Source organism: Boeremia exigua (genome assembly GCF_020726555.1).
Source record: "Boeremia exigua strain MPI-SDFR-AT-0100 chromosome Unknown C7974scaffold_12, whole genome shotgun sequence".
NCBI classification, from domain to species: Eukaryota; Fungi; Ascomycota; class Dothideomycetes; order Pleosporales; family Didymellaceae; genus Boeremia; species Boeremia exigua.
In genome coordinates this window covers 89449-116627 of record NW_025763529.1, presented here as the reverse complement: position 1 = coordinate 116627, position 27179 = coordinate 89449, and the positions used below count along the sequence as shown (strand labels likewise).

Genomic DNA, 27179 nt, shown 5'->3' with positions numbered 1-27179 from the left:
TACCTGTCTGGTCGTACACACCTGTATGATTCACTAGTGACACCCGTTCCCTCGCTCGCTGTCCGGACGTTCCACACTCGTTTCCACTACCGCTGCCTCCCAAGGGTCGACTTCAAAACCCCGCCCTCAGCGTGGCCTGAACAACCTCACCCGTCCTTCCACGCTCGCTCTCCCGGATCCTCTTCACTCGCTGCCCACCGCTACCGAACATTGTTTGGTCCGGGCCCTGTAGGATCACTTTGATACTCCACGACCGCCAATCCCACCGCCAGCCAAGACTCCTTTGAGCTGTTGCTCGCCGACATCCATTGAGACAGCCACCACCCAACTTGTCACTGAGAAAGGGTCGCCATTGTTCTGCATTGTCCCTTGTTCAGTGCTTTGTTACTAGCGCTGTCCCTGCCGAGCATCGACTTCGTGTTGCACCTTCCTAGATCTTCGAGATCTTGTTTACAAGCGCGACCACCCGCTATTCTTACCCTACGCACCTAATCTCGCATTCTTACAACCGTCAACATGGCTTTTGGACAATCAGACGACAACACGTTTTTCAACTCGTGGGCGCTATGGCAGAAGATGACCTTTGTAAGTGGCTGCGCTAGTAAGCGAAGGCGAGTGTTGCTGACATCATCCAGGTACTGGCTTGCGGCATTGTAGTCACGATTTTCCTCGGTTTCCTGAAACTTTGGTATGACCGCAGCAAGATCCGCAAGTACAGTAAGGTCGAAAAGGGCAAGCAGGCGGCGACGCCGGAGATGCTCGAGTCGCAGCCTGTGCAGCAGGTGCAAGCAGAAGAGATGAAGCGAGACATTCCGTTTGGTGTCCGCGCCATTGAAAGTGGTATTGAGGTCGATGGCGTTTGGATTTCGCGCTCCAACACCCCGGTTGGCAGCAGCCGTGCTTCAATCATGTCCGAGAACAGGCTGCCTCGCAGCTTCAACAATTCGGCCTTTGAACTCCCTCAGATGTCTTACGCTTCGAGCCACGGTAGTTCTGCCGCCCCAAGCTCCTTCGACCGCGCCGTCTCGGCCGAGAGGCTTCCCACCAACGACTCTCGCTCAGGATCGCCGCCCAACCAGGTCTACCAGAACCGTCCTGGGCCTTCATCCCCCATCTACAGCCAGTCTCGCAACTCCGCAGCTCTGCAAAACCCCGAACGTTCAGGACCTCCTTCGCGTAAGTATCGCAGAGCAACTCTGTTCGAACACAAGCTGACGTCCTCACAGCCCGCAACGCTCAATTCGGAGAATCCAGCGGCTCTTCTAAGAAGTCCAGCCGCCGCACGAGCGATGAGTCCGACTACATGGCTATTGGACAAGACGTCCGCGCTTATGAGACCGCGTACATGAGGCCATCCTCTGGTCTCAGCCCCATTGATCCCCGCACCGATCTCGATCTTCTTCAGAGCCACCGCATGTCTCACGTCGCTGAGACTGGTCAACTCACACCGCGGGTTCGCAAGCCAGGTAATAGCGGCGAGTGGGCCAGCGTGGCAGACAACCAAGTTGCTACCCACAATGGTGTTAACTATTTCATGCCTCAGAAGACTCCTTCTCCTCCTCTTCCTCCTGTCGCCGATTCCCAAGAAGAAGCCGCCGGCTACGCATCCAGCCATGTCGCAGCCTCGCAACAGGAGGACCAACGACGGAGCCACGCTAGTCAAGGCGTACCCCTCCAGGAGTCGTACGCACCGAACGCTCCTTATTACCCCGACACTTATCAAGTCCGGGGCCCTCAGCACCAGCCGTCCTACGACGAGGTTCCGTACGAAGTCCAGACAATGCAAAACAACCAACGTCCTGAATCTGAGGTCCTCCGCAGTGTTAACTCTGGCTTTCAAGTGCTGAAGCCAGGCACCTTTGCCCCGCCACCCGCCGCAGACATGGAGATGACAGACAGGAGCGAGAGGAGGCAGTCAACAGGAAGGAAGCTCCAGAAGAAGCGTCGCTCGTCTGGAGAGTCAAGGAAGTCTGCCTTCACTGAGCAAGTGTAAATCCCTTGTTTCGAACAGTACGTCGTTATGTCATTACGTCCCGTGGCGCTGGGTCGTCGCGTACACGTCGCGACCGCCATCTCGGGTCTTCTTTACGACTTCGTGCCACCTCCATGGATCGACCTTCTGCGCTAGGCCTCAGAATGCGTTGGCACCTATCACTGCATCGGAGTTTCTGAGCGTCTTTAATCATGTACCAACGGGATCTTGGGGCTATTCTGGCATTGTGATGGCTTGCATGTATGTTGGTGAGCACTGTCAATCACCGCGCACTGGACTGCCGCACAAAAGGGGCATAGATGTTGCACACATCATCTACGGCGTTTTAGAGCATACTGGTTTAATGAACGATATAATGATGAGTACATAGCCGCTCCATCATCGGCACGAGAATGCACCTCACATACTTCCCTGCCACTCCATTATCACTCCGCGATTGAACATGTCCCAGTTCCCCACGTGTAACGTCAGACTCGACACTAACGCTCATCGCATCCTCGTGTTCGAATTTGAGACACGAAGATTTGAGTTCTTGCAGCAACTACATCATCGCAACTTGAAAAGACTACCAGACGCTCACGGAAATGTGTGTCTGCACAACTGCACGTCCACAACTTGCGTTAAAGCCGGTGGAGCTGCCTGTTAGGAAGCAGAAATATGGTTCGGCTCAAATCGCCCACTCGTGCGGTCTGATCGGTGTCAATGGTTCCATGGGTCAAATCAGCACTTGTGAAAAACTGCTTGTTGGTCGCTGGGCCTACTATAGCGGCGGTGCGCACATCCCACGAATCGATCAGGGGGAGCTAGTCTCACCGACCACTTAGATTGAACGACGGCATGCGCGTTCCTGGAGGCGTCGGTTTTTCCTTGCCGGCGGGTGTTTGAGCAAAGTTTGGCCCTGTTTGATGCTAGAGTGCGCTATTGTGCGATGAGGAAGGGCGATTCGTCGATCGCACGGGGAAGCATTCAGCCCTAGGCGAGTTGTGCATGCCTCAGGGTTGTTCACATTGACTGCCTTGCTTTGCTGGCAGGCTGTTGTGCAAGCTACGTGGGTCATCAACGTCAGCAGCGCGGTACCTAGTGCACGAACGGAGATGTCCTCGACCCTCGTTCTCAAAGCAAGGCGCTGATGGAAGCCACGGCAAGGCAGGCATGACACAGGGCCCTCGCCGCGGCACGGGCGAACTCAACATCTCCACCTCGAATGACAAAAAATCTCCACACTTGCATCTGCCAAGACTGACCGTCCGTCGACAATCGATAACATGGCTGTTTAGCGTTCGATTGTCTTGTCGGATCTTTTCTGCATTTCTCGCGCCGGACTGCTTCAGACCCTGAAACGCTTAGCCCTGCCAGGTCTTCGATCGGTAACTTTGCATAGCGCATCGACGTGGAATTGAAGCATCTGTACCAGGACAAGGCGACATCAGCGTACCTTGGCGGGGACCGCAGGCGTCAGCGGAACTCTAAACGTACAGCACGTGCAGGAAGCAAGGTGGAGTGAGTTTGGTGGCATGGACGCCCGCGTGCTGACACCCGCTTGCTGTGCGAGGCGAAGCGAAGCCTATTTCTCGCAACTGAAGCGAGGCCCCAATTGAGGGCGAGCAGTCGGCCAGCTAGGATGCAGCCTCTCTCACCGATACATGTCTCGGTATTGACCGAATACGTGCGGTCGTCCCGGGTACGAAGCGAATGCATTTGTTGGTGCAGCCTGGGCTACGATTTCAATAAGCAAAGTCTTGCGCGATCTACACAGGCTGTGCAATCCTGGAGGCTTTGTGGTAAGGCCTGGATCGTGTAGCATGTGCAGGATCATGTACATGCATGTGCCGGCGTGTCTTCGGACAGCTAGTCAGTACTTCGTAGGGTAAATGCTCACTTCTACGCTGACAGTGATCTCATCACGACACGCAAGGCTTCTCGCACGCCTTGCACCGTGAGGCTTGCATCTCCGTATCAATTGTAGTAAGGTATCGGCTTGGATTGCACAGCCCTCTGCATCTCAAGCTTGGAAAGCGGGGTACATGCGCTGTCAAAGCGAAGCGCTGATATAAAAGACGAGGCAAGGGCATTGAAGAGGACTGCCGTGCTTGGCTTCTGCATTGCGTCAAGCGTCAGGGCGGGTAGACCTACATACTGTATATCTGTAAGCGATTCCGCAACGTTCCAGATTACCCGTCGAATCGCGGGAGCGCGTCGTGCCAGAAACGCGGGGAGTATTGTTAAGAGATGCAGTAGACAGATGCTGAGCATGTTTTTGCGGTGTACCCGAGACCAGGGTTGTCATATGAATTGAGCGATAACTGCAGGGGCAGAACAGAGTTCGACAGATGCCAGTGACACCATTGACCGGGGTGTGCATGAAATTTCGAGAATTCCGGGGTGAAGAACATGACGCGAACAGCACTGGACACTGGGATGACAGAACACCATTTGTACGATCCAAACTATGTAACGCATTACAGGGCCCCATGTTGAAGATGTCGTCAATCCAATTACCTTGATGGCTCTGCGGACACCACAAAGCTCAATACCCGGAGCACGCACAAAACACCGATTCTCTGACGATTCAAGTGTTTCATTCGATGCACGAGGAACAAGGGTGCCCGCCGTCGGGTCCATTGTCTATTCCGGCCTCTTTGCATGCTCGTGGTTGAGCACAGAGATGACACAGAACTCAAATACCTACGCATGACACTGAGCTCTGTCAATCGTTGAAAACAACAGATTCCTAAAGTTGAAATGGGTAGGACACCCTTGTAATGTTCGCTCAAGTCTAAAATACTATAGTAGCCGCCAAAGTCAAACAGTAACTTTGTAAGAAGACGTGCAATTAGACATCTGCTCTTCTAGTCACCGCCATCTTGTCGCTTTCCACGGCCTTTTGACCGCATTACCTCGTCCCCTGTTTGACCGCCTCTCCGGCCCTGTTCTCCGCTCTAGCCACCATTCCGATCGCCCGTTCGACTTGTTTTTCAGTCTTCACTACCTATCCAAGCTAAAGCCTGCCGGCAGAGTCTGCATAGCGATAGCCTTCGACTCATCATCAGGAGCGAAGACAAATGGCGTTCCACCATGCTCCATAATGGGAGAGGGCTGGTCGTCACAGGACTGGCCCTTTCCGCCGAACTGGCTCGCAGAAGTTGTAGAACGGACATGAATCACAACAATTGGCAGCTGAGAGAAGATCAGATTTGGTCCTGATCAGTGTTGAGGTGGGACAGAGAAAGGTATCCCATCGTCAAAAGGTTGCACGCCCGTACCTGAGGACTTCGGGCCGGTGGGAGCTAATATCTCAATAGCAAAAGCGAGCGCAGGTCCTGCGGTTTGGCTACTACCTAGAGTTGAAGCAAGTGTAGGTCTATCTATAGCATGTGCGAAGGCCAAGTAAACGCCAGGGTGGTCAAAGCGGGTCGACCAGTGAAGTGCTTACTTACATCACCTGAGGGCCTACCTTCAGTGGGAGATGGCTGCGGTGTTGGAAGAGTGAAGTTACCGCGAGCACCCTCCGCTAGCCGGCTAATCTACTCGAGAGGCGAGGGCAGACCATGAGGGGCGGTCACTATCAGCAATCCTGATCTGGCATTGTGGAAGCGCTGAGCATGACGACACTGAGAATAGATTAGCAAATGATCAATGACGGAGGCCGTTAACCGACTGATCTAGCAAAGCTATGTTCAAACTGTAGTGGCGAGCTTGCATGTTGACTATATCCACATATCTTGATGTGCATGAGTTCAATGGAATACATCTCCAGAGTCAGACACGGCCAAGATGGCTACCTTCTGAAGTAATTTCAGCAAGTTTGCTCATAGTCTACGAGAGACGCCCACAGTGTATCAGGATTGGCGAATCTTCAGTCTCTTCTCAACGTGTTTTCTTCAGCATAAGGTTCTGATGAGAGAATTGATGATATTCTGAAGCCAAGAAGGGCATGCAGTTCCTTGTTCAGGATGCCTTCGCTGTCATCTGGGAGACATTGTGAGCGTACCCGTTGAATCAGATGCCTGAAAATCTATGGGCATGTTGATCATGTAAAACCTAGAGGCCGAAGAGGCACGAGTAGCGCAGCGATCCGTAACGATCGCAATGTCGATATTGAAACGACGCGGCCTCGCAGGGGATGGTCGACGCTGACAACAAATAAGCCGACTCGTAGAGCTCAGGCATGTGTTGTCGCACGGAATGCGAACTTGTACAGCTCGTTCTGGCTTTTAGAGTTCATCTCAGAATCGAGAGGGAAGGCTTACCCAAAGAAAGTACTGGATTGAGAACTCCTGCCCACAGGCACGTTCAACCGACCACATGGCAGACTGTAGCATTACAAAAAAGATTCATGATCTCGTTAGGGGCTTTCATGTTGGAATATGCGCTAAAACATAGATACTTAGTAAGGGTTCTGCGACTTATCAGTTTGAATAGACACGGTTCAATCCTAGAAGAGCGCCAAGTGACTGGCCGGGTGTATTTGGTTGCAGTACGGGCAGTATGTGTAAATTGTGAACAAAGAACTGATGCAGCCGCAATGTGGAGAGTCACATTGCCAGTGTTCGCATGGAAAAGTGTCGATGTGTAGAAAATGTCGAAGAAGTCGAAATCGGACCAGTATGTACATCTTACCTCTGTGGCAATTACGACCACAGATTAATTGATCTCACCGTGGTCGAACATGGGAAGCTGATCAGGGTGCACACTAGCGTGTCCCAATATAGTAGGCGGTGAACAGCAAGCGTCAAAAAGTTTCGAGAGTTCGCAGATTGTTCGAGGCGCGAACTTTGGCGGACAGCACATCCACAACAACACAAAACAATGGCTGGAATCAAGAGTAAACCAGCAGTTGACGCTGCACCGGCGAAGGTCAGGAAGGACAAGTCGGAGAAGAAATCGTCGAAAAGCGACTCGAAGCATGCTGTAAAGCCCGTGAAGAAGAGCAAGAAGGTCGCCGAAGACGTCGAAATGGCCGACAGCGACTCTGAGGGAAAGGCAAAGTCAAAGACACAGAAGCGCAAAGCGGAGGACGAATCCACGGAGCAGAAGAAGAAGTCCAAGTACGAGACACCGGGGGAGATCTCCTCCAAGCTCGCCGACATTCATGGTAAAGACTTTTATTGCGCGCGCACATCAATCCCGGCTGATCATTTCATAGCGAACAACTCTCGTGAGGCGCATCAAAAACAGAAGGCCCTCGCCAAAGAACGAAAGAACGCCAAGCCCAACGCCGACGTTATCGAACGCTCCAAGAAACTGTGGGAGAAGCTGCGTTTGAAGTCACACATCGAGAAGGATGAGAGGAAAGAGCTTGTCAAGGAGCTATTTGAAATCATCACCGGCCGAGTAAAGGACTTTGTCTTCAAGCACGACTCCGTACGAGTCATCCAGACTGCCATCAAGTACTCGACAATGGAACAGAGAAGAATGATTGCGCGCGAATTGAAGGGGGAGTTCAAGATCCTTTCTGAGGGCAAGTACTCGAAGTTTTTGATCGCCAAGCTGGTGGAGAAGGGGTAAGTTTCTATGTCGTTGAGATGGCGCTGCAGACCCTAACAAAGCGTAGTGACCCGGAGATTCGCGACCTGATCATTACCGAGTTTTACGGCCACGTTAAGCGTATGATCAACCACCCCGAGGCAGCGTGGATATTGGACGACATCTACAGGGCGGTTGCCACACCAGAGCAGAAGAACCGCATGCTGCGCGAGTGGTATGGTGCGGAATTCTCTATCGCAGGTCTCGGGCCGCAAGGCACGGAGAGCGCAGATCTGGCGACCATACTCGAGGAGTCGCCGGAGAAGAGAAAGCCCATCATGAGCTATCTGGAGAACCAGATCAACTCCCTTATCCAAAAGAAACTTAACGGCTTCACCATGCTGCACGACGCCATGTTGCAGTACTTCCTTGTTTGCGAACCGGGCACAGAGCAAGCGAACGACTTCCTCGAGCACCTCAAGCCTGACCCTACACTCAAGGAGGGAGAGGAGGCCGACAACGTGGATCTGATGAAGAACCTCGCGTTCACCAAGTCTGGTTCGCGACTTGTGTCACTATGCTTCGCATATGGTACAGCGAAAGACCGCAAGCTGTTCCTACGACCGTACAAGGACACCGTCGAGGTCATGGCATTCGACCAGCACGCACACCACGTCCTCCTCGCTGCTCTGGCTGTGACCGACGACACCAAGCTCTCCTCAAAGTCGATATATAGCGAACTCCTGCCCAGCAACGATGCTCTCCCCGAGAAGGTTCTCAACCTGTGCAATGACGCCCGCGCCCGCACCGTTCTCCTCTACCCTTTCGCCGCTGATGCCAAGTGGTTCCTCGACGACAACACACGCGAGCGTCTCGCAGAGATCTACGCCATCCGAGAGAAAACCTCGAAGAAGGACCCCAACACCCGTCTCCAGGAAGTCACAAAGAGCATCGAAGCCCCCCTGCTCAACGCCATCACCGCACGCGCCGCCGACTTCGCCTCCTTCACCTTCGGCTTGCAGTTCATGGGCGAGATTCTCGTTGGCGCGCCCGAAATCGAGCCCGCAACCCGCAAGGACGCCCTCACCGAGGTCGCGCGCCTGTCGCAGTCGATCCTCGACGCCTCGCTGCCGGCCAGCGCCGGCGACACAAAGGCCACCAGCCACGGCAAGAACATGCTCAAGACGCTCGTCCAGGGCGGCAAGTTCGACCCCAAGACCAAGAAGGTCGTCCCCGTGACACCGGCCCTGGGCTTCGCAGATATGCTGTGGGCGGAGATCAAGAGCAATGTCATCGACTGGGCCACCGGCGAGGGCTCGTTTGTTGTCGTTGCGCTAACAGAGGCTGACGGCTTCGCGAAGAAGAGCGAGGTCCTCAAGGCGCTGAAGAAGGACAAGAAGAAGCTGGAGGCCGCCGCTGGGCCGGCGAAGAGCAAGGATGCCGATGCGGCGGCCAAGAAGGGCAAGAAGGGCGACAAGAAGGACGACGCCCCCCGAGGGAATGCGGGTGCCAGAATTCTGCTCGAGAAGTTGTAGACGCGGTGCATGTTGCAATTGGACAGGAGTTTTATTGACTAGGCAAAAGCATCAATTCACGATACCCACTACTTAATCTTGCTTTGTGAAACAACCCGCCCAAGATTACAACACTTGCTGATTTACATTTACACCCAAATAATCCCAGAATCGAGTGCGAGCCCCCGTGGTATACAACAACAGCAAAGACGATAATCGAACACATACTTTGAACACGCCAAGACCAAATTACACAGCATGCGCGCCCTGGGCGTGCGGCACGTATATCGGCTCGTCGGCGGCCGTAGCGTCATTCCGCGCCCTCAACCCATCCCTCCTCTCCATCTCAATGATGCCATCCTGGCTCGTCGCCTCGGCGGCATACCCATGGCGCTGAGCCGTATCCGCGCCGCCGCCCGCGCCATTCTTCAGCGTCTCGCTCTGGCCCTTGCGGCTCCAGCCCTCGACGCCCACGTAGCTGCCAACGCCCACGCCGATGCCCCACGCGCGCTCGTAGCTTCGTGGACCCCATGCCCAGCCGGCGCCGCGCGTGATGGGCAGGTGGTACCAGCGGAACGAGAACCAGGCTGTGGTGATGCCGATCAGGCTGCCGAAGAGCAGGTCGAAGCCGAAGTGCCGGAAGTCTGTGAAGCGCGTGCTGGCGACGTAAATAGCGGTTCCGACAGGGGTGAGGACGAGTGCGAGGGTGTAGACGGGCGGGGCGGCGGACTGATAGCGGATGGGGACCACTGCGTCGTTGTCGGTGATGCCGGTGTGTGAGAGCGATGATTCTTGTTTGTGGACAGGGAGGACCGAGCGGTCGGTTGAAATACGCGACTTAAGGTTTGAGCGTGTCACGGCGGAGGTATACGCCGGGTTCGTGGAGAATGGACGAGGGGCGAGGAAGGGGATGGCCACGGAGAATTTCGAGGCCAGGAACAGGGTCAGGTAGAGAAGGCCGGCCCAGGAAACTGGTGGCTGTTAGCAGGTAAGAAGCAGCTGAAAAAGAGGTCCACGTACAACTGGCGTGGCCACTGGGAAAGGACTTGAAGCCGTCCTTCATGATGTCCTCGTCTTCGTTCGTGCAGATTGCGTCTGTGACAAGGACCCATGCCGCGTTGAAGTCAACGCCGACAATGGGGTTGACAGCGGTTTCCTGAAGACGGCTGAGGTCGGGCTGGCAGCGAGACAGCAGATCGGGACGCGGCTTTCCGAACAACAGCTTCATGCCCTGGGTGACCATGAAGGCGGTCGCAAGAGACAGCGCCAGTCCCATCCAGCCCGTGTTCCATTCCCAAAGCTTCCTCCTCCAGATGAGCGCCTTGGAAGTCCCTCGGCTGGCTGTTGGACCCGGCACAAAGACAATGCAGACCAAGAAGATGACAGCAGCTGGGATAACGAGACCTATGACGGCCATAAGCCATGTTGGAATTGTCTCGTTGTGCTCAAACGGATACGATATGTCGAGATTGACAGGGGAGAATGGTCGCTTGTAGGGCGTCAGGAACTCCCATCCTGCTCCAACAGCGGCTATAGCTCTGCGCAGTATCAGTAGAGTCGAAGAGACGGCGTGCGGCTCTCATGCGCCCAAGACCATGTTCGGGCGCGACTATGAGCACGCGACAGTGACGTACATTATACAGATCCAATCAAAAACGTACGACAGCACCAAGCGTACTGACGGCATACTGAGGCCTCTGACGGCCGGCATGACTGAAATGTGTTGTGTGACTGTGACAAAGAAAGGGTTGCAGACAACAAAGCGAGTGCGCACAGGATCCCAAGACACTTAGAGAGATGAGCGCATGGACTTGGTCGAGCACCAGGCTTGAAGGGCCGATTTGCGACCACGTGTTGTGGATGCTTGGCTGTGTTGTCGCAGTTGTGCGAAGCTGACGTGGTGTGCTGCCGGATGCAGACGGGATATCGCAAAAGCTTGATGGCGCAAAAGAAGCAGGATGGCGGACGGGGAATTGGCGAGTGATGAAGGGCACACGACTATCGCCAAGCACGCGTATTACGCTGGAAGGGGCTGTGTCCCTGAGAGGTCCGTTTGGTGATGGACGCCGCTGGGCACGTCTCAGCTGCTAGGCGTCCGACGGCGTTGCACGGGCGCACGCTGCTGATAGCTGCGCCGTAGAACAGGTCGCTGCGGCATCAGCACCCCTCCTCCAGCTTGCAGAGGTGCGCTGAAAGCGCCGCAGCTGGTGATGATGGGGACCGAGACCGAGACGATCGGCTTCGCGTAGTGTCGCCTCCCGGCGATGGCGGGGCTGGGCTGCGGCTAGCGATGCGATCTGCGCCCCCGCGTCATCTCGAAACTTTTGTCCGTCGTGCGTGTGCGAGCCGCGCAGCAATCCGGAGTCCGAGTCGCAGCCGCCGAACCACCGCCAAATCCTCGCAAAATGGCGCTGCCTACGCCGACCATCGATTTGCTGCTGAACCTCATCGACACGCGCCCGCAGTCCATCCTGCAGACCCTCGCGCAGCACCCTCAGCTCGCCTCAGCCCGCGACGCACACGGCTACTCGCTTGTCCACGCCGCCGCCTCGTACAGCCAGCTGGACGTCCTGCGCGAGCTGGTCCAAAAGTACTCGGCCGACGTCAACATCCTCGACGAGGACGGCGAGACCGCACTGTTCGCGACAGAGAATGTCGAGGTTGCAAAATGCCTGGTCGAGGAGCTGGGCGCCGACGTGAACATAGCGAACAGCGAAGGCAAGACCGCCGAGCAGAAGATTGGCGAGGAAGAGGGCGAAGGCCACGAAGTATACCAGTACTTGAGGAGCCGCAGCGCCGGCGGCGAGCTGGCGGGCGCTGGCGTTGTGGACACCAACGGCGTGCCGCTGCCGAACGGTGTGCAGATCAACATGGGCACCATGACAGAGGACGCTGCTGGCGATGCACCAGATCCGGAGATCCGGAGGCGCATTGACGAGCTGGCGGCAAGGGAGGACTTCCAGACCCCGGAAGTTCAGCAGCAGTTGAGGGAGCTCATCCAGGAAGTTGTCACGGGTATCGGTGCTGATCAGGGAGAGCGGAACGTCAGGCAGAGAGTTGATTGAGTGTGACGTCAACAGCCGAACTGCAGATGCTCCGACGACGGCACGCGGAGACTGAAAAGAAGCGAATGGACCCAGATGCTCTGGACGTGTTCTGCAAGCACAGGAACATATCCACGTGTCTGGGGGAGTAGAGAGCCAGGCAGGGGTGGCATGCCGTCACACGTAACAGTCCCTCGAGCCCTGAACAGCACCTGAAAAGGATGTTGTGTTCTGATGTCAGCCACGACGGCGCAGAACATATGGGCGACACGATGCTATCTCAATATCTACTCCAAAGATTAGGTTCAATCTAACCAAATTGCTTCGTTCTGGAAGAAAAAGCAAACGTACCAACTTGAATCAAACCTCGTCGTTACGCGCGATCACATCAACACGATTGACCCAATGCAGACAGCATCTTCGCTGTCTGAGTGGACTGCAGTGCGTTTCGCCATGTCGCAGATTGAGCGGCTGCGCCTCGGCTGGCGGCAAAAACCAGGGTCCACAACCTGTCAGCCAATTGCTGATCAACAGATCAGCACCTCACCCCTTGTTTTGCGCGACGACCTGCACGATCCTTGCCTCGTGCGATTTGGCAGCAATGCGTGCGCCTTAAATTAGACGTGAGATCGTTGCTGATGACTTCATAGAGAGGCTGTGCGCTCCTGCCGTTTACAACAACAGTCACTCTTTCTGATCTTCTAGCACTCGACCCACGCGCCTTCCTGCTGTTGCAGTCTACTCCTCGCGCTTGTTCAACGATACCTTGAGCCACCATGTCCAACGCGCCTAGTAACTGCTCGGTCGTCCCAGACGCCGTCCAGACTGATGCGGGAGTGGCGGGGGCTGGCGTAAGCCACTTCTGTGAACGCACATAGAATGCACTGACAGCGCAACAGACCCTGCTCTCATTCATCATCACGAACTTCATTTCCTTATTCCTGAGTGCCACAATCATTCTCCTCGGCCTGCGCAAGTCGACCTCGGCGCCAGTATGTCGCAGGCTCTTGCAGTCCTTCTCAGACCAGCAGATCGTAACCGGTATTGGCATCCAGTCCATCGGCCTGGCGAAGATGCATTCGATGGTGTCGTACCACTTCTTCATCATCTGGCTGCTCTCACTGCTGTCCACGGCCACGAACCTGGCGACGCTGCTCGCCCTGGTCAACGACTTTAGACGTGATTGGGTACTGCGATGGCTACGACAGTTTTTCATGCTCGTCAATCTCTTCCTCGGCGTCCTGTCTGGCATCTTCATCCTCCAGTCCGTGACGAAGAACCTGGAACCTCGACTACCTATCGCCTGTGTCTGGGAAGTCGAGAGCCGCGGAACCTCATCCAACACAGCGCTTAGTATTGCTGGCACCATTGCAGTCATTGCCGCTCAGGGCATCGTTTTCATCTTGTCAACCTGGTACCTGCACAACCGCGCCAACCCAGCTTGGCTCAAGACTGTCCAGGTTGTCGGACTGTTCGTGCTCCTGGCCATGGGTGTCGGAGCTACGGTCCGTGTCATCATGGTCTCGCAGGCTTTTGGCAATCCGCCCGCAGCGCTGAACCTTCAGGGTACGAGTGAGAAGTTTTGGAGCTACGGCCAGCTACTTCCTCTGCTGCTGTTGGTGATGCCTCTCATCAGCATCCTTGAGGTGATCAGAGGCGAGACAAGGATGCCGCCCAGCAGAGTGGACGACGACACTGCGCCTTTATTCGCGAACGATATGGAGTTCCAGCCGAATCCCCTGATCGGTAGTGCTAACAGCCTGTTCCGGAAGTGACCCGGTCCCTATCAGCGTTCGTTATTCCACAGTGCTAGAAATCGCTGCAATCAGAAACATATACTACATTGCGAGAGGTGATTCCGGATACTTTATATGGCGTGTTCTCATCTGATCCGACTCCGTGAACGATCAAGTGATCTATCAACCTACACCCGCTCTCCCATAGCCCTCGCAGCCTGCACAATCGTCTTGAAGCACAACCCAACCCCCACATACCAAATCCCCGTCCTCAGCACCGTCGGCCCCTGCGCCTCATGCGTCGCATACACAGCCATATACGCGACCCTCGCGACCAGAAACCACGCCGCAAAGCCCGACAGCGCCCGCTCCTCCAGCCCCGCAACATGGCCCAGCACCACCGCCGCCGCGAACAGCGGAAAGCTCTCCATGCTGTTCGCGTGGCACGCCTCCAGGCGCTCGTACTGGGCGTACCTAGCGGCCGGCAGGCGCGCTTTGAGCGCCGCCTTCAGGTCGGCGGCGCGCGGGTTGCGGTTGTCCCATGTGCGCAGCTGGCCCTGGGAGGCGACGTTGATGGCCCAGCCGTGCGGGAGCATGGCCAGGACGAAGTAGGCGGGTATGGCCAGGATGGAGGGGCTGTAGCTGCCGAGGAATGACATGGCGGGGTTGGTGTGTTTTGTTGAAGGTATCTGAGATGGCGAGGATGGTGATGGTGCTGGTGCTATGGACCTCGGCACCATGATGTCAGAGTTACGGCCAACACCAACACCACCGGTTCTGCGCGCACGGTTCGTCGACAGAAGTGGTCACCAGATTGACGCGAGGATGGTGGTCAGCGTTATGGATGTGAAAAGGAGGACTGCGATGTATCTGACGACCGGGTGACAAAATGCGTCACGACAAGGCTGCTCGAGAGTCGCTTGAGGCACGTCAGTTTCGATCCCGCAACGCAGATTGGGTGTCACGACGTACTCTGATAAACCCTCGATCGGTTCGCTTGAGCAGACTCACTGATGATTCGTGGGGTAATGCTAATCGAATTGCGGGCCTCGATCAAGGACAGGCCACACAGCAATGTGAGCAGGAGCAGAGACAGCCCAGCTGGTAACTTCTGCTTCATCGTGATGAGGCAGTCAATGTCTTGATCAGTATGCAAGTTTTCTACACAAGCAGCCTTGCTTGTCAACACTTTATCACTTTTGCAGTGGACGCCTTGAAGTCTTATTTCGCGCTATGGCCTTATACGAGCATGATTCCAACAGATTAGCAGATACAATGCTTTGGAAGGATACGATAGATCAATGCTTTGGTCCTGCAAGTCCTGTGAGTCTCGTTGTTGGTCACTCGTGCGAAGCTCCCAAAACAGCCTAGCCTAATTGTCATCAACGACACCAGCTACCACGATCCTCCGCGTCAAGTGTCTCCGCGCATGCGCGTCATTCTCACTTTTCGAGAACCCCGGTCCTCTGTAGACGTGACTTGTAGTGTCACTATGTCGCGCTCACGGTGCTGGCGGAGCCGGTCCTTCCACGATGTGAGACCTCTGCCTGGGAGCGACGCGTGACCGGAGTGCACACGACACCTGCGTAGAGAACATGGCACGAGCGCACATCACAGATGCCCGCGAGACCGCCGCTCGATAAACAAAACTAACTCGTCCGCTGCCAAACTTCCGCAGCCTTCCTCACAACATGGGGACACCATTCCGCCCAGCGTCTCCTGCACAGGATTTGCCGCAGTACTACCACGACTTGGGTGACACTGACATTACAGACTGCTTCCGGAACTTCGATCTCGAAAAGAACTTTGATCTCTTTGACCGGCAGACACGAAACCCCAAGACGGCCAACTTCTGCCTCGATCTGGGCGAGGACGAGGCGTACTGCGCCTTTGACCTGGCCTCGTTCTCCTACTCCCGTCTGCTGGAGGCGCCGCGGCCTGCGCATCTGCACACACGATGGATCAACCTCTGGCAGCCGTACAACCAGAAGGACACTCTCCGCCTGGTTGGCCAGCACTATGATTTCTCGCCACGTCTGCTGGGCATGATGTGCAGTGATCCCGTGCCCCCCCGTGGAACCTCCAGTCTGGAGAAGAGCATCTCTACACTGCGTTCCCGGCTGTCGCATCGCTCCAGGCACTCAAAGTCAAGCAGCGAGAAGTCAAAATCAGGCTCGAACAAGGACACTATCGAGTCGGAGGAGAGTGTTGGGATGACAGAGCTGATGCACTCGACGCAGTTGGAGATGGTGCGGGATCTCACGCACTACCAGATTGTCGAGGACGTGTGGCACTGGTCGACGGTGGACTGGGGCCGCCGATGTAAGTCAGCCCCTGCTTGCGAAGCGTGATGTCGGGTGATGTTGACTGTCGCAGACCTCTGCCTAGGCTATAACACCCTCCATAACGTACGCAGCAAGCAGACGCACCACCACCATGACGCACACCGGCTCGACCGTGACCAGGACATACCCCACGGCAAGCGAGTGTGGAACTGGCTTCTACTGTGCGAAGACAAGACGGTCATCTCCATCTCCGAAGACCCATTCCCCTTTGCGAACGGCGAGGTGCACGGATGGGACTTGAGGATGTTGTACACAGTGCGACGCAACCTCGTCAATGTCTTCCGACAGCTGACCAAGGCGCCCACGCCGCTCTCCGACGCCGCCCTCACCCAACTCCCGATCCGCCACCGCATCGGCCACAGCGAAGAAGAAACGGCTCACCGCCCCGCCGACACGCCCGGGCTGCTCTTCTACTACCTCTTCGAAGACTGGGGCACCACCTTCAGCCTCATCTCCCGCAGCGAGGAAGGCTACGCCGCAGAGCTCGACCGGCTCGTGAGTCGCCTGCCCACTCCCGCGCACGCCGCTAACACGCCCAGCGCCAGGAAATGCTCGTCAAAGCCGACCTCACGCACGTCGACCAGCTACACCACATCGGGTGCCAGCTCGCGGTGCTGCGCCGCGTGTACCACAGCTACTCGCTGCTGATCGAGCGGGTGCTGGAGCGGCGCGACGCGACGCCCGCGTCGCTGAAAAACTCGCACGTGCTGCCGCCGACTTCATCGCTCGTCGCGTCCGCGCACGGCACAGAAGGCGGCGCGTTCCTGGCCGACGCGCCCAGCAGCCTCGGGGTGCCGCTCAGCACGGCATCCCGCGTGCGGTTCCAGCGGCTCAAGGACCGCATTGCGCTGTACGCGCTCAGCGAGATCCAGGAGTGCCTCGACCAGAAGGACTCGCTGGTGATGATGAACTTCAATCTGATTGCGATCAAGGAGTCGTTTAGCGTGGAGCGGCTGACGTGGGTGACGCTCGTGCTGGCGCAGATTACCATCTTGTTCACGCCCGTGACGCTGATGACGGGGTACTTCAGCATTCAGTTCAAGGCGACCGAGTTTGAGGTGGGCAGTTACTGGGTGGCGTTTGGGGTGGTGTGGGGGGCGTCAGTGCTGCTGCTGTTTGCATTTAGCTACTTTAGCGGCACGCTGAACGGGCACATTATCAAGACGAGCTGGAGCCGGGTGGTGGTGGAGGGGAGCAGGCGGTGGTGGGCACGGAGGGTCAAGCGGGGGAACTGAAGCGGGGAACTGAAGATGGTGAGGCATGTTGCACAGTGTCGTGCAGGCCACGCCGTTGAGGTGTCGCGTAGCACGAGCATGTATGCAGCTGACGCGGCTGACTGCGTCGCGCACTGGAGAGGCACGGCAAGCCAACGAAAGAAGCACGGCAAGCCAACGAAAAGAAGTCATGTCATTATTTTGAGTCGTAAGTAAGCCAGAGGTATCACAGAAAGCAGCGCAGAAATGCAACACGACCGAAGTCGGACCCGAACGCCGTGAACCTGCGGCCGTGAGAAGATCAAGTATGCGGCCGTGAAGTACAAGTCTGCGGCCGTGACAAGATGTTGAGAAGAGCAAGTTGGCGGCCGTGAAGAACAAGTCTGCGGCCGTGAGAAGGTCAAGTAGGCCGTAAAGAACATGTCTGCAGATGTTGAGAAGAGCAAGGGAGAATCCAAGAACATCACGCAAGCGACCGGCGCGCGCCCTTGCGCTTCTGGCTCACGACGCGCCGCACGGGCCGGGTGGTGCCGCGCTTGAGCCCGCGCTCGCTGCGGGTGCTGGCGGCGAACTGCGGCGAGAAGCGGGTGATGGCGCAGATGGAGCAGGGCTTGGCAAACTGGTCGACGTGGGCGGCGTGGAAGGCGCGGGTGCCGTACAGGGCAAAGGCCATGGCCTCGACGTCGACGCGCAGGACCCAGGGCGAGTTGGGGCCCGGGCCGCGGATGGCGGGCGAGGTCAGCAGGGTCGGGATGGAGATGTGGTACTGGCGCTCGACCTCGTCGACGGTCAGGGTCTGGCGGTAGAAGCAGTCCTGGCAGGCGGCGATCAGGCGCTTGACGACGGGGAAGGGGTAGCAGTCCAGGCCGACGTGGCAGTAGATGCACAGGCGCGGGGCGTGCTGCAGCCACAGGCGGCGGTAGACGATGCGGCTCAGGTCCGGGTAGACGCAGGCCGGGCCGTGGGCGTCGTAGTGGGCAAAGGGCAGGTTGAACATGTTGCAGGCGCGCACCAGGTGGGCGCAGTAGGCCTCGACGTGGGCGTGCAGGCGGCGCGAGGTCAGGGCCAGCACGTGATAGGGATGGCGCAGGCCGTTGAAGGCGAAGATGTCGGCGGCCCAGCGGTGGGCGTCGGGCGGCGTGGTCAGGTCCTCACGGTTCTTGATCTCCAGCTTGGCCGGGCGCGCGAAGTCGTGGGCGCTCTGGGCCTCGGACAGCCCGGGCAGGCGCGAGCGTGGGTGCACGAGCAGGGCGAGGATCTGGTGGACGATCTCGACGGGCAGGGCCTCGAGCGGGCTGGGCGGGCGCATGGCCGCGGCGGAGGACGCGCTGCCTGGGGGAGGGGAGGGAGTGCCTGGGGCTGTCTGTGCTAGGGGGCGGGCTGGGGCATCTTATAGCTGCTCGCAGCGCAGGGCGCCAGAAAATGACAGGGCGAGGAGGACGCCCGGGATGCCGACTGCACTGCAGCGACTGCAGCGACAGCACTGGCGGCATGGCCAGCGCAGGTTCGCCAGATCACGCACCGCGCGGATCGCAGCGGGCGCCGCGCAGATTGGCGAGCATGGCATCGCATCGCGGCGACTTGTAGTCGCAGGCTGCGCCCATCTCCGCCAACGCGGCCCAATCGGCAGTCCGCTTCTTCCAGCGCGGCCCCACCCGCGCTGGAACGCACCACCCGCACCACCAGCCCGCCGCTCTCCTGTCTGCCGCCGACCGACGACACGATGCAGGCCCCCGACGCGCAGGCCCTGCCCGCGCAGCCCGAGCGGCGCGGCGCAGAACCCGCCGACCGTGACCGCGACCGTGACCGCGACCGCGACCGCGACGACGACGACGACGACGCCTTGTGGGAGACGGCGTCCCTGTTCGAGGACATTCTCGACGACGTGACCGCCTTCGAGCCCGGCCGCGATGCCGACGCCTGCCCGCCCGACGAGGCCCGCCGTCTGCGCCAGCGCCTGCACGCCGTCGGCGCCAGCCAGTTCGTGCTGGAGAACATCACGGCCGAGAAGATGACGGCCCGCCGCCTGTGCTCGGCGTTTGGCGTGCGCATCCCGCGCTTCCTCGACGACGCGCCCGACGACAGCTTCTACCAGCTGCTGGGCCTGGCCATCAACCGCGAGCTCAACAAGCGCCCGCGCCTCGACCAGTACCGCGACATCGACGACGCCGCCCGCCTGCTGCGCGACCGCCACCACGTGCTGGTCATCACCGGCGCCGGCATCTCCACCAGCCTGGGCATCCCCGACTTCCGCTCCAAGAACACGGGCTTCTACTCGCGCCTGCGCGCCATGGGCTACGACGAGCCCGAGCAGGTCTTCGACATTCACAACTTCGACGACGACCCGCGCATCTTCTACCAGCTGGCCGGCGACATCGTGCCCGACCTGAAGAAGTGGACCCCGACCCACCAGTTCATCCGCCTGCTGCAGGACCACGGCAAGCTGCTGACCAACTACACCCAGAACATCGACAACGTCGAGGCCAACGCCGGCATCCGCCGCGACAAGCTGATCCAGTGCCACGGCTCGTGGGCGACTGCCACCTGCCGCAAGTGCAAGTACAACGTGCCCGGCGAGGCCATCTTCGACGCCGTGCGCGCCATGAAGCCCGCCGAGTGCCGCCGCTGCGTCGCCGACATTGCCGCCCAGAAGCCCGGCGCCAAGCGCAAGCGCGCCTCCAACGGCCAGCCCGCCCGCAAGAAGCGCGCCAGCGACGACGACTCCGAGTCGGACGGCGCCTTTGACATTCCGCAGCCGGGCATCATGAAGCCCGACATCACCTTCTTCGGCGAGGCCCTGCCCAACGACTTCTTCGACCGCCTCAAGGACGTCGACAAGGACAAGGTCGACCTGGTCATCGTCATGGGCACCAGCATGAAGGTCGCCCCCGTGTCCGAGATCCCCAACTTCCTGCCGCGCGACGTGCCGCAGATTTTCATCTCGCGCGATGTGCGTATCCCCGAGCCGTAGCCGTACCGTCTTGTCGTGCTAACACCCGCAGCCCATCCACCACATCAACTTCGACATCCAGCTGCTGGGCGACTGCGACGTCATTGTCGCCGAGCTCGCGCGCCGCGCCGGCTGGACCCTGCGCCACGACATGCTGCCCGCAGACCAGACCGTCGACGTCGAGCTGCTCGACGCCGACGACCACGAGTACAGCGTCAAGCTGCGCAACGCCGCCCCCGTCGTCGCCCCGCAGCCCGAGCTCAAGCTGGAGGCGCTGAAGAAGGCCGAGGCCGAGGCCGAGGCCGACAAGCCCGCCAGCGCCGCGCCCGAGCCCGACGCCCATGTCAAGCCCGAGGCCGTGTAGGTGCGTGTGCGAGCATCGCGGATAGACTGGCGTTTGGGGCATTCGTAGGCGTTTTTGGGTCGAGGCGTTGCTTGGAGCGGCGAGGTGCCGTCCGCGTTTGCAGGCATGGCGGGGATGATACCAGCGAGTGCGGGGTCTGATGTTTCTTGTTTCTTATTCCGATAGAGTGTTGAATATTCGCTTTTTCCACTTGTTGCATCTGTCGTCGACCCGTAGGGCTGAGCAAGCATGTGCCCCACCCTCGGTCCGCGCCGCACTAGCTCGTCGCGTCGCGCCCAACTTTTTGCTCACTCGCAACAACATCTCCTGCAAAATCAGCACACTCACCATGCTGGACGTCCACAACCCCCCGCCGTCCACCGACACCAAAACGCGCACCACCCACGCCCGCCTCCCGCCGTTCATCGACCCCCACGCCCCCCCGCGCCGCAAATACCCCTTCGCCGCCTTCGCCGCCACGCCCTCCCTCCACACCCTCGACCTCATCCTGCCCGCTCCCACCTGGCGCCTCGTGCGCCCCGCCCTGGAGTCCCACGCCCGCGTGTACGCCCGCGCCACCCTCAGCCTATCCGACATCCTCGACCCCGCCTTCCTCGACGCGTACATCCGGCCCGCGCACACGACGCTGCTCAGCACCAGCCGCGCGGGGGACACCGTGTTCGCCGTCGCCGCGGGCCAGCTGCGGCTCGAGCTGCCGGCGGCGCTGTACGAGCGCGCGGGCCTGCAGGGCGCGCCGGTCGCGGATGGCGGCGCCAAGCATGCGCGTGCCCGCTGGGAGGTACGGTGCGATCTCACCGCGGCCAGCATGCGGGCGGGGAAGAAGGGGTTTGAGCGACTGCGGTGGGCGGCGAGGGAGGTGCTGGGCGAGCGTAGGGTGTGGTTGTTTAGCCACGCGGACCGGGGGTGGGGGGAGCGGATGACTGAAGGCGGAGAGGTGCTGGGTGTGCATGCGCCTGCTGTTGTTGCGCTGGCGCCGCGGGTGGAGGCCTTGGACGGTGTTGAGGGGCCGGTGCTGCGCGGTGTGGAGGCGTGGGGGCGCGAGGAGAAGCTGGAGTTGCTGGAGTGGCTGGACATGCTTAGCCTGGGGTCGGCGAGGGTGCGGGGTGGCGGCGCTGTCGACAGCCACCTGTGTCGCTACGAGGTTCCTGATTTCGGCCACGGCGTTGAGACGAGCGAGTTGGTGCGTGTGCGGTGGAGCGGGTTCATCACGCCAGTGGTTGTGGAGGAGGTGTTTCTGGAGGTGTGGAAGGCGGGGTTCGTGTCGAAGGGTGGCAAGGGAGGTGCAGATGCAGATGCAGACGTGACCATGGAGAGCACGCAGGACAGTGCGGGCGCGGGTCCGTGGTTCGCAATGAGCGCGCAGGCATTCGGCGAGACGAAGGCGTGGTCACTTATGCAGTTCGCGAACCGCGAGACGCTGGTGTGGGAGGTGGAGCGTTGAACCGCGGTTTAATTGTGCGAAGCAAACATGACACGCACCTTTCACACAGCTGGACGAGCTCGCAGTACAGATAACAATACCCCCGCCAACGGACCGCGTAGACTAGACCCTGCTCGAGCAGCCCGGACAAGGAGTTGTCGAGCAAAACACCACCAGCCTCCAGCGCACACCCCACACAACCCGTGCTCTATAGCGCAGCGCAGCGATTCGAGTATACTATCTTCGCTCGCACCAGTCCGGAGGCTCCAGGCTACGCGGAGGAATCGCGGGATATATGTCGCGGCCGTTTTGATGACCAAACAGGCACAGTTGGTTTGTACGTAAACACACATACACTTCATTCGAAATCCGCTTACGTCAAATTAGACACAGCCATAGCATACAGCTTGCTTTCATAGTCAGGCAAATGGGCAATACAATGCAGCTGTCGATACAAACACGAGCCGTGGCGTGACAAAGCATAGGTCTGGGTATACCAATGATTAACACGACCACCGCCGCCCCATCCGACCACCCCTCACACCTCAACCTTCTCGCTGTGCGTAGCACCCTTCGCCTGCGCCGTCGCCACGCCCTCAATCTCGTGCTGCAGCCGCTCCGACCCCTTTCTTGTCTTCCACGCGTGCGGCCCGTCGTCACTGAACAGCACCTCAATCTCCTCGATAGTCTTGCCGCACGTCTCCGGGTACGTGAAGTAGAACTGCGCGGCGCCCAAGACGCAGAAGCCGCCGAAGAGCAGGAACAGGCCGTACTTGATGTTGCGGAAGGAGGGCGGTATGAAGAGGCCGATGGCGAAGTTGAACTGCGGGTGTGAGCGGGAGGTTCGCTCGCGTTGTGGAAAGGGGTACGTACCAGCCAGTTACCAATCGCCGAGACGCCCATGCCCGTCGCGCGCGTCTCGAGCGACCACACCTCGGCCGCGTAGATCCAGCACACGGGCGCCAGCGTGAGCGCGTAGATGACGATCAGCAGGTACGAAAAGGCGATGACGGTGTAGGCGGGCGAGCCGGTGACCCGGATCAGGATGTTCGCGTCGCCATTGACGCCCTCGGGAACGGCGACGCCGTGTGCGCCCAGAATACCGCCGCACACAAAGTGGCAGAAGGCCATACCCAGCGCGCCGCTCACGAGCAGCGTTCGTCTGCCAATCTTGTCCACGAAGAAGAACATGATCGAGGAGAAGACGATGAAGAGAGCATACTGCACTCCGCCGGCTACCAGGTTGATATTGCCGGATAATCCCGCCATCGAGAAGATGTACACCACATAATATGTCATCAGATTGGCTCCTGACAGTTGCTGCCAGGCCTGAACGGAGAAGCCAGCGAGCGTGCGGCGCCACATGCCGTTGTAGACGAACTTCCGCCATCCCTTGAGCGCGGCACGCTCAGCAGCGAGCACAGTGACGATCTCCTCGTACTGAGCGACGACGTAGGGATCCTTGAGGTCACCGCCGGCCTGGATGTGTGCCAGTGTGTGGATGGCCTGCTCCGTGCGGTCCTTCATGGCGAGCCCTGCTACCATTAGTACGACGGCAGACGGCATGGAATTACACTTACATCTTGGGGACTCCGGGAGGAAGGGCAGACCAATCATGAAGAAGACGCAGGGGATGAACTGCATGGACCAGGCTGTGCGGAACGAGTGCTCGCCGTCGATGAACGAGCAGCCGTAGCCGATGAAGTACATGATCAGGATACCCCATTCGATCGCCAGCTGCTGGATTATGATAATGGTGCCACGCTGCGAGTGCTTTGCAATCTCCGCAAGATACACAGGGACTTGGGAGGACGTGATTCCCACGGTAATGCCATTGAGGACCCGGCCGCCAATCAGCATACCTCGGCTGGTGGTGGCTGTCTGGACGGCTGTGCCGACGAGCCAGAAGATGCATGAATAGAGGAGAGCGTCGCGGCGTCCAACGTAGTCCGACAGTGGACCTGCGAATAAGGAGCCGATGATGGATCCCAGAGCGAGAGCTGCGCCGATGATGCCTTGGGCGATGCCAGCTGGATTGCTAAAGTATTCGCTTTGTTGGGTCAGTAAACACATTCATTGGACAGGGAAGGTGGCTGTACAGATACTGGGAAGTCCCGATGATGGCACTCATCGACGAGATGTCAAAGCCGAAGAGCATACCACCCATCGTGGACACGCACGCCAGGAAGTAGACATTGTAGATTTTGGGCAGCTTCTCGAACATGCTGAGCGACGAGGTATCATCCGTAGTCGAAGAAGAATAATTTCTTGCGACATGCTCATATTAACTCTTGATTATAAGACGTCAGGTAATACGACTGCACTCCGCTCTTTCCCCGCCTGAAAACGGCGCCCGGAGGACGCGCCGCGATGCGTATTAATACAGACTGCTGCCGATCGATGACACGCCCCAAAAAGCCATTCAATCAAATGCGGACCTTGTCTATTCAAGGTAGCGAGGTATGCCCATTGTCTGCGCTATCGCTCGTTTGGGGCAGAGTGGGGAAGGAGCCTCATCGTACCCGCAGCGTCAGTGGCGACGGCTGTTGCACCCTGCGCAAATCACGACGGCGCGGCGTGCACTCCCTCGCCGGGACGGATGGATCTGCACTGCGGCGTCGGTTCTGGGGAACTATGCTGCTCGCTCTTTGCCCCGATGCTCGTGCACTGCGGCCGTCTGACTGTCCAATGCGGAGATGCAAACACTATCGCCGTCGAGGACTGAGCCTCCATAATTCCGTGTATTCAGGCGCGTCCTTTCGCGGGAGGTCATTGATCGGAATCACTCCCCTCGTCTTCCAACGCGATCAGACTGCGTCCTCGTGCTCGCAAACGCAGTACAACTGTCTGTGACAATCACGTGCAGTATGGGCCTCAGCTCTACGTACTAGATATTCGCCCGGGATTGATCGGATATCCGACCGATCAACGTGCCTCTCGTTGTGCTGGTGTGCGTGTGTGTTACGACACGGCTGACGAGTCTGCTCATCATCGGCGCAATTGCCGAGAGTCATCATTTTGCTGTGGGATCTGGCAATAGGACATGCAAGTTTTGACGACATCGCAAACGCTGACCTCAGAATGGACAGCATGTACTGGAGTTGGTGAGAAATACTCCGTTGCCAATACAATAGCGACAAGTCCGGAAAGGACCGCTGGGGTTACACCAAGATGAGATGTTATAATAGATTAGTAGGTATAGAAGCATTACTGATCGTAGAGACCAGGAATAAGATAGGATTAAGTGCTTGGGCTACTTAGATAATTATATACTCTTTGCACAATTACTGAACGTGGCTTGTAGCACAGCAAGTAGAGGTTTAACATTTCTGTAAGAGACTCTGTAGGTTATTTGCAAATCTACCTACTATTGCATATGTGTTTGCTGTCAACTCTAAGAATTAGTCTATGCCGTCGAGGTTAATAGGTTAGCGGCTGTGTTGGCAATTGCTGAGTCCACCAGTTCGTCACTTTCACGGGGGACACAAATCCAACGACCGAACGGGCTACACTTGACGACGCTCCCAGCAAGAGATGGTGTAAGACAGAGCATCGATTCTCCGTGGACGGAAGGCATGGGCTCTGCAGGAGAGTCTACTGTCTAGACGCCGATTGATCTCGACCAGTCGCCAAGCAATCTTTGTCTGCTATATCGAAGTCTGCGGAGCAACCACAGGTTCTGTCATGCTTGCTTCAGAGCTTCGGCTCAAGTCCCCTGGAGATCTCACCACGACTCGAGTTCCATGGAGTGACATACACTGCTTCACTGGCAAGTCCCGATGGTATCGTACTCACACATGGCAATCAGACATTCTACATCTTCCCCGTCTCCTGTTCAGTAGCGGTGAGTGATATGCCCACGATCGAAGCTTCTTTGATCCGCTGTACCCCCGATAACGATCGTGGTAATAATGATTGGATGTCGCTGCTCGGACCTTCGCCTGGAAGGGCCAGGGTGTTACGAGCGGATTGGTGTTGCAAGCATCTCGAATCTCTATGTTCCATTCTCAGCTCTCGCAAGCAACGAAACGCCGGGTACTAGTTCTCAGCGTCTAGTCCGCGCTCATGTAGCTACGAGAAGTACTAGGCAGTATTTTATACGGCCAGAGAAACGGTGGAGACATTATTTCAAGCCAGAAGTCGTCACGGTCATACAAGCTCAGCGATGCGGTATGTTAGGTGCTGCTCAAACGAGCTCTCAATTTGTCCTCGTATACCTCTACTCTTCAACCCCAACCATGATGTCGCCCTTCGTCTTGTAGAACGCGACGTAGTTTTTGATCTTCTCCATCTCCGGCAACGGAGTGGGATAGTACCACGCGGCATCCTGGATCTCGGTCTTATTCGTCGTCACGGTGTAGTAGCTCGCATCGCCCTTGTATGGACAATGCGTTGACGTCTTGGTCGGTGTGAAGTGGGACTTCTTCACAGAGTCCGGTGGAAACTGTAACAATGTCAGCGGTCCAGATGTGCTGCGAGAGCAGTGGGAAGGGCTTGTGTTACGTATATGTTCCCATCCACCACCTCCCAGGTATCTGAGCGAGCGACCTCGACGCCGTTGACGGTTGCTGTTGCTTGAGGCATTTTGAGTAGTCTGGCAGTTGGAGAAGATACTGGTCAGGAGATGAAATTAGAAATATATTGATTTCGTGTATTTCTAAGCTGTGCCCTCGTTGTCATCAATACCAAATGCGGAGTAGATTCTTATCGATAAGAGCTGTGAAGGGCGTCATCGTGCATCTTTCGAGTCGTGTTTAAATCGATGTCGGGGGCTTGATTTTCTGCTACTAACCAACTTCATTGTGACTGAAATTCTCGTGAGGGTAAAAACCTGAAGTCCAGACTTCGACTGAAGGATCGTTGGAGCTGCGGTACGTTCGGCCTTCGCAATGCACGATGGAGGTGGAAATGGTTCGCTGATGTGCTGGTGGAGATGTCGAGTTTTGCATGTACATCCACAAGTCCTAGGAGACAGACGATAGGACGGCAAATGAAGCGTCTACTTCAATGCTACAACCATATTTAGCAATATGCATACAAGCCGTGGTCGGTCGCTCCGATTCTTGGTGGGAAGGTTGCGAACAACAACGACATGGCGAGGTGTCCAACACTACGCAATGCTACAACAGATCC

The 27179-nt window shown here is 57.7% G+C and overlaps 12 protein-coding genes across 12 annotated transcripts; 7 read left to right on the top strand and 5 right to left on the bottom strand.

The window, feature by feature from the left end:
* Positions 1-516: 516 nt before the first annotated feature.
* On the top strand, positions 517-2310 carry C7974DRAFT_442852 (uncharacterized protein; the record flags this gene model as incomplete). The annotated part of the gene is made up of 3 exons (XM_046145424.1): positions 517-585; positions 636-1176; positions 1227-2310. 3 exons carry the CDS (start codon positions 517-519, stop codon positions 1991-1993), a joined length of 1377 nt encoding a protein of 458 aa, XP_045992476.1. The 3' UTR covers positions 1994-2310.
* Positions 2311-6770: 4460 nt separating this feature from the next.
* On the top strand, positions 6771-9058 carry C7974DRAFT_465993 (pumilio domain-containing protein). Its single transcript, XM_046146310.1, has 3 exons — positions 6771-7088; positions 7140-7497; positions 7548-9058. Exons 1-3 carry the CDS (start codon positions 6803-6805, stop codon positions 8992-8994), a joined length of 2091 nt encoding a protein of 696 aa, XP_045992475.1. The 5' UTR covers positions 6771-6802; the 3' UTR covers positions 8995-9058.
* Positions 9059-9108: 50 nt separating this feature from the next.
* On the bottom strand, positions 9109-10973 carry C7974DRAFT_54741 (PAP2 superfamily-domain-containing protein). The gene is made up of 3 exons (XM_046146830.1): positions 10608-10973; positions 9994-10511; positions 9109-9944 (listed from the first exon to the last, which is right to left on the bottom strand). Exons 1-3 carry the CDS (start codon positions 10682-10684, stop codon positions 9223-9225), a joined length of 1317 nt encoding a protein of 438 aa, XP_045992474.1. The 5' UTR covers positions 10685-10973; the 3' UTR covers positions 9109-9222.
* A 405-nt stretch (positions 10974-11378) lies between these two features.
* On the top strand, positions 11379-12038 carry C7974DRAFT_320104 (uncharacterized protein; the record flags this gene model as incomplete). Its single annotated transcript, XM_046138738.1, has 1 exon — positions 11379-12038. One exon carries the CDS (start codon positions 11379-11381, stop codon positions 12036-12038), a length of 660 nt encoding a protein of 219 aa, XP_045992473.1.
* Positions 12039-12568: 530 nt separating this feature from the next.
* C7974DRAFT_54730 (uncharacterized protein) lies at positions 12569-13867 on the top strand. Its single transcript, XM_046146829.1, has 2 exons — positions 12569-12868; positions 12917-13867. The coding sequence occupies exons 1-2, from the start codon at positions 12794-12796 to the stop codon at positions 13790-13792; spliced, it is 951 nt and encodes a 316-aa protein (XP_045992472.1). The 5' UTR covers positions 12569-12793; the 3' UTR covers positions 13793-13867.
* Positions 13868-13941: 74 nt separating this feature from the next.
* Positions 13942-14412, bottom strand: C7974DRAFT_320077 (uncharacterized protein; the record flags this gene model as incomplete). The annotated part of the gene is made up of 1 exon (XM_046138736.1): positions 13942-14412. One exon carries the CDS (start codon positions 14410-14412, stop codon positions 13942-13944), a length of 471 nt encoding a protein of 156 aa, XP_045992471.1.
* A 1032-nt stretch (positions 14413-15444) lies between these two features.
* On the top strand, positions 15445-17333 carry C7974DRAFT_319702 (uncharacterized protein; the record flags this gene model as incomplete). The annotated part of the gene is made up of 3 exons (XM_046138721.1): positions 15445-16075; positions 16130-16593; positions 16638-17333. 3 exons carry the CDS (start codon positions 15445-15447, stop codon positions 17331-17333), a joined length of 1791 nt encoding a protein of 596 aa, XP_045992470.1.
* A 164-nt stretch (positions 17334-17497) lies between these two features.
* C7974DRAFT_343496 (uncharacterized protein) lies at positions 17498-18693 on the bottom strand. The gene has a single exon (XM_046139313.1). The coding sequence runs from the start codon at positions 18619-18621 to the stop codon at positions 17776-17778; it is 846 nt and encodes a 281-aa protein (XP_045992469.1). The 5' UTR covers positions 18622-18693; the 3' UTR covers positions 17498-17775.
* A 342-nt stretch (positions 18694-19035) lies between these two features.
* On the top strand, positions 19036-20626 carry C7974DRAFT_417050 (DHS-like NAD/FAD-binding domain-containing protein; the record flags this gene model as incomplete). The annotated part of the gene is made up of 2 exons (XM_046144039.1): positions 19036-20262; positions 20315-20626. 2 exons carry the CDS (start codon positions 19036-19038, stop codon positions 20624-20626), a joined length of 1539 nt encoding a protein of 512 aa, XP_045992468.1.
* A 328-nt stretch (positions 20627-20954) lies between these two features.
* On the top strand, positions 20955-22067 carry C7974DRAFT_320731 (ribonuclease P 40kDa subunit-domain-containing protein; the record flags this gene model as incomplete). Its single annotated transcript, XM_046138764.1, has 1 exon — positions 20955-22067. The coding sequence occupies one exon, from the start codon at positions 20955-20957 to the stop codon at positions 22065-22067; it is 1113 nt and encodes a 370-aa protein (XP_045992467.1).
* A 517-nt stretch (positions 22068-22584) lies between these two features.
* Positions 22585-24270, bottom strand: C7974DRAFT_417048 (general substrate transporter; the record flags this gene model as incomplete). The annotated part of the gene is made up of 4 exons (XM_046144038.1): positions 22585-22869; positions 22920-23581; positions 23627-24096; positions 24146-24270. The coding sequence occupies 4 exons, from the start codon at positions 24268-24270 to the stop codon at positions 22585-22587; spliced, it is 1542 nt and encodes a 513-aa protein (XP_045992466.1).
* Positions 24271-25790: 1520 nt separating this feature from the next.
* C7974DRAFT_54640 (uncharacterized protein) lies at positions 25791-26766 on the bottom strand. The gene is made up of 2 exons (XM_046146828.1): positions 26550-26766; positions 25791-26490 (listed from the first exon to the last, which is right to left on the bottom strand). The coding sequence occupies exons 1-2, from the start codon at positions 26628-26630 to the stop codon at positions 26266-26268; spliced, it is 306 nt and encodes a 101-aa protein (XP_045992465.1). The 5' UTR covers positions 26631-26766; the 3' UTR covers positions 25791-26265.
* Between the last annotated feature and the right edge of the window lie 413 nt (positions 26767-27179).

Excerpts from the sequence above, each read along its gene's own strand:
- C7974DRAFT_465993 (XM_046146310.1), top strand. The coding sequence starts at position 6,803 with ATGGCTGGAATCAAGAGTAAACCAGCAGTTGACGCTGCACCGGCGAAG. Across the intron at positions 7,089-7,139 it reads CAAGCTCGCCGACATTCATG|CGAACAACTCTCGTGAGGCG; the intron begins GTAAAGACTTTT and ends ATCATTTCATAG. Across the intron at positions 7,498-7,547 it reads GCCAAGCTGGTGGAGAAGGG|TGACCCGGAGATTCGCGACC; the intron begins GTAAGTTTCTAT and ends AACAAAGCGTAG.
- C7974DRAFT_54741 (XM_046146830.1), bottom strand. The coding sequence starts at position 10,684 with ATGCCGGCCGTCAGAGGCCTCAGTATGCCGTCAGTACGCTTGGTGCTG. Across the intron at positions 10,512-10,607 it reads TTTGATTGGATCTGTATAAT|AGCTATAGCCGCTGTTGGAG; the intron begins GTACGTCACTGT and ends GATACTGCGCAG. Across the intron at positions 9,945-9,993 it reads TCCCAGTGGCCACGCCAGTT|TTTCCTGGGCCGGCCTTCTC; the intron begins GTACGTGGACCT and ends AACAGCCACCAG.
- C7974DRAFT_54730 (XM_046146829.1), top strand. The coding sequence starts at position 12,794 with ATGTCCAACGCGCCTAGTAACTGCTCGGTCGTCCCAGACGCCGTCCAG. Across the intron at positions 12,869-12,916 it reads CGGGAGTGGCGGGGGCTGGC|ACCCTGCTCTCATTCATCAT; the intron begins GTAAGCCACTTC and ends ACAGCGCAACAG.
- C7974DRAFT_343496 (XM_046139313.1), bottom strand. The coding sequence starts at position 18,621 with ATGCGCCCGCCCAGCCCGCTCGAGGCCCTGCCCGTCGAGATCGTCCAC.
- C7974DRAFT_54640 (XM_046146828.1), bottom strand. The coding sequence starts at position 26,630 with ATGCCTCAAGCAACAGCAACCGTCAACGGCGTCGAGGTCGCTCGCTCA. Across the intron at positions 26,491-26,549 it reads TGGTGGATGGGAACATATAC|TTTCCACCGGACTCTGTGAA; the intron begins GTAACACAAGCC and ends ACATTGTTACAG.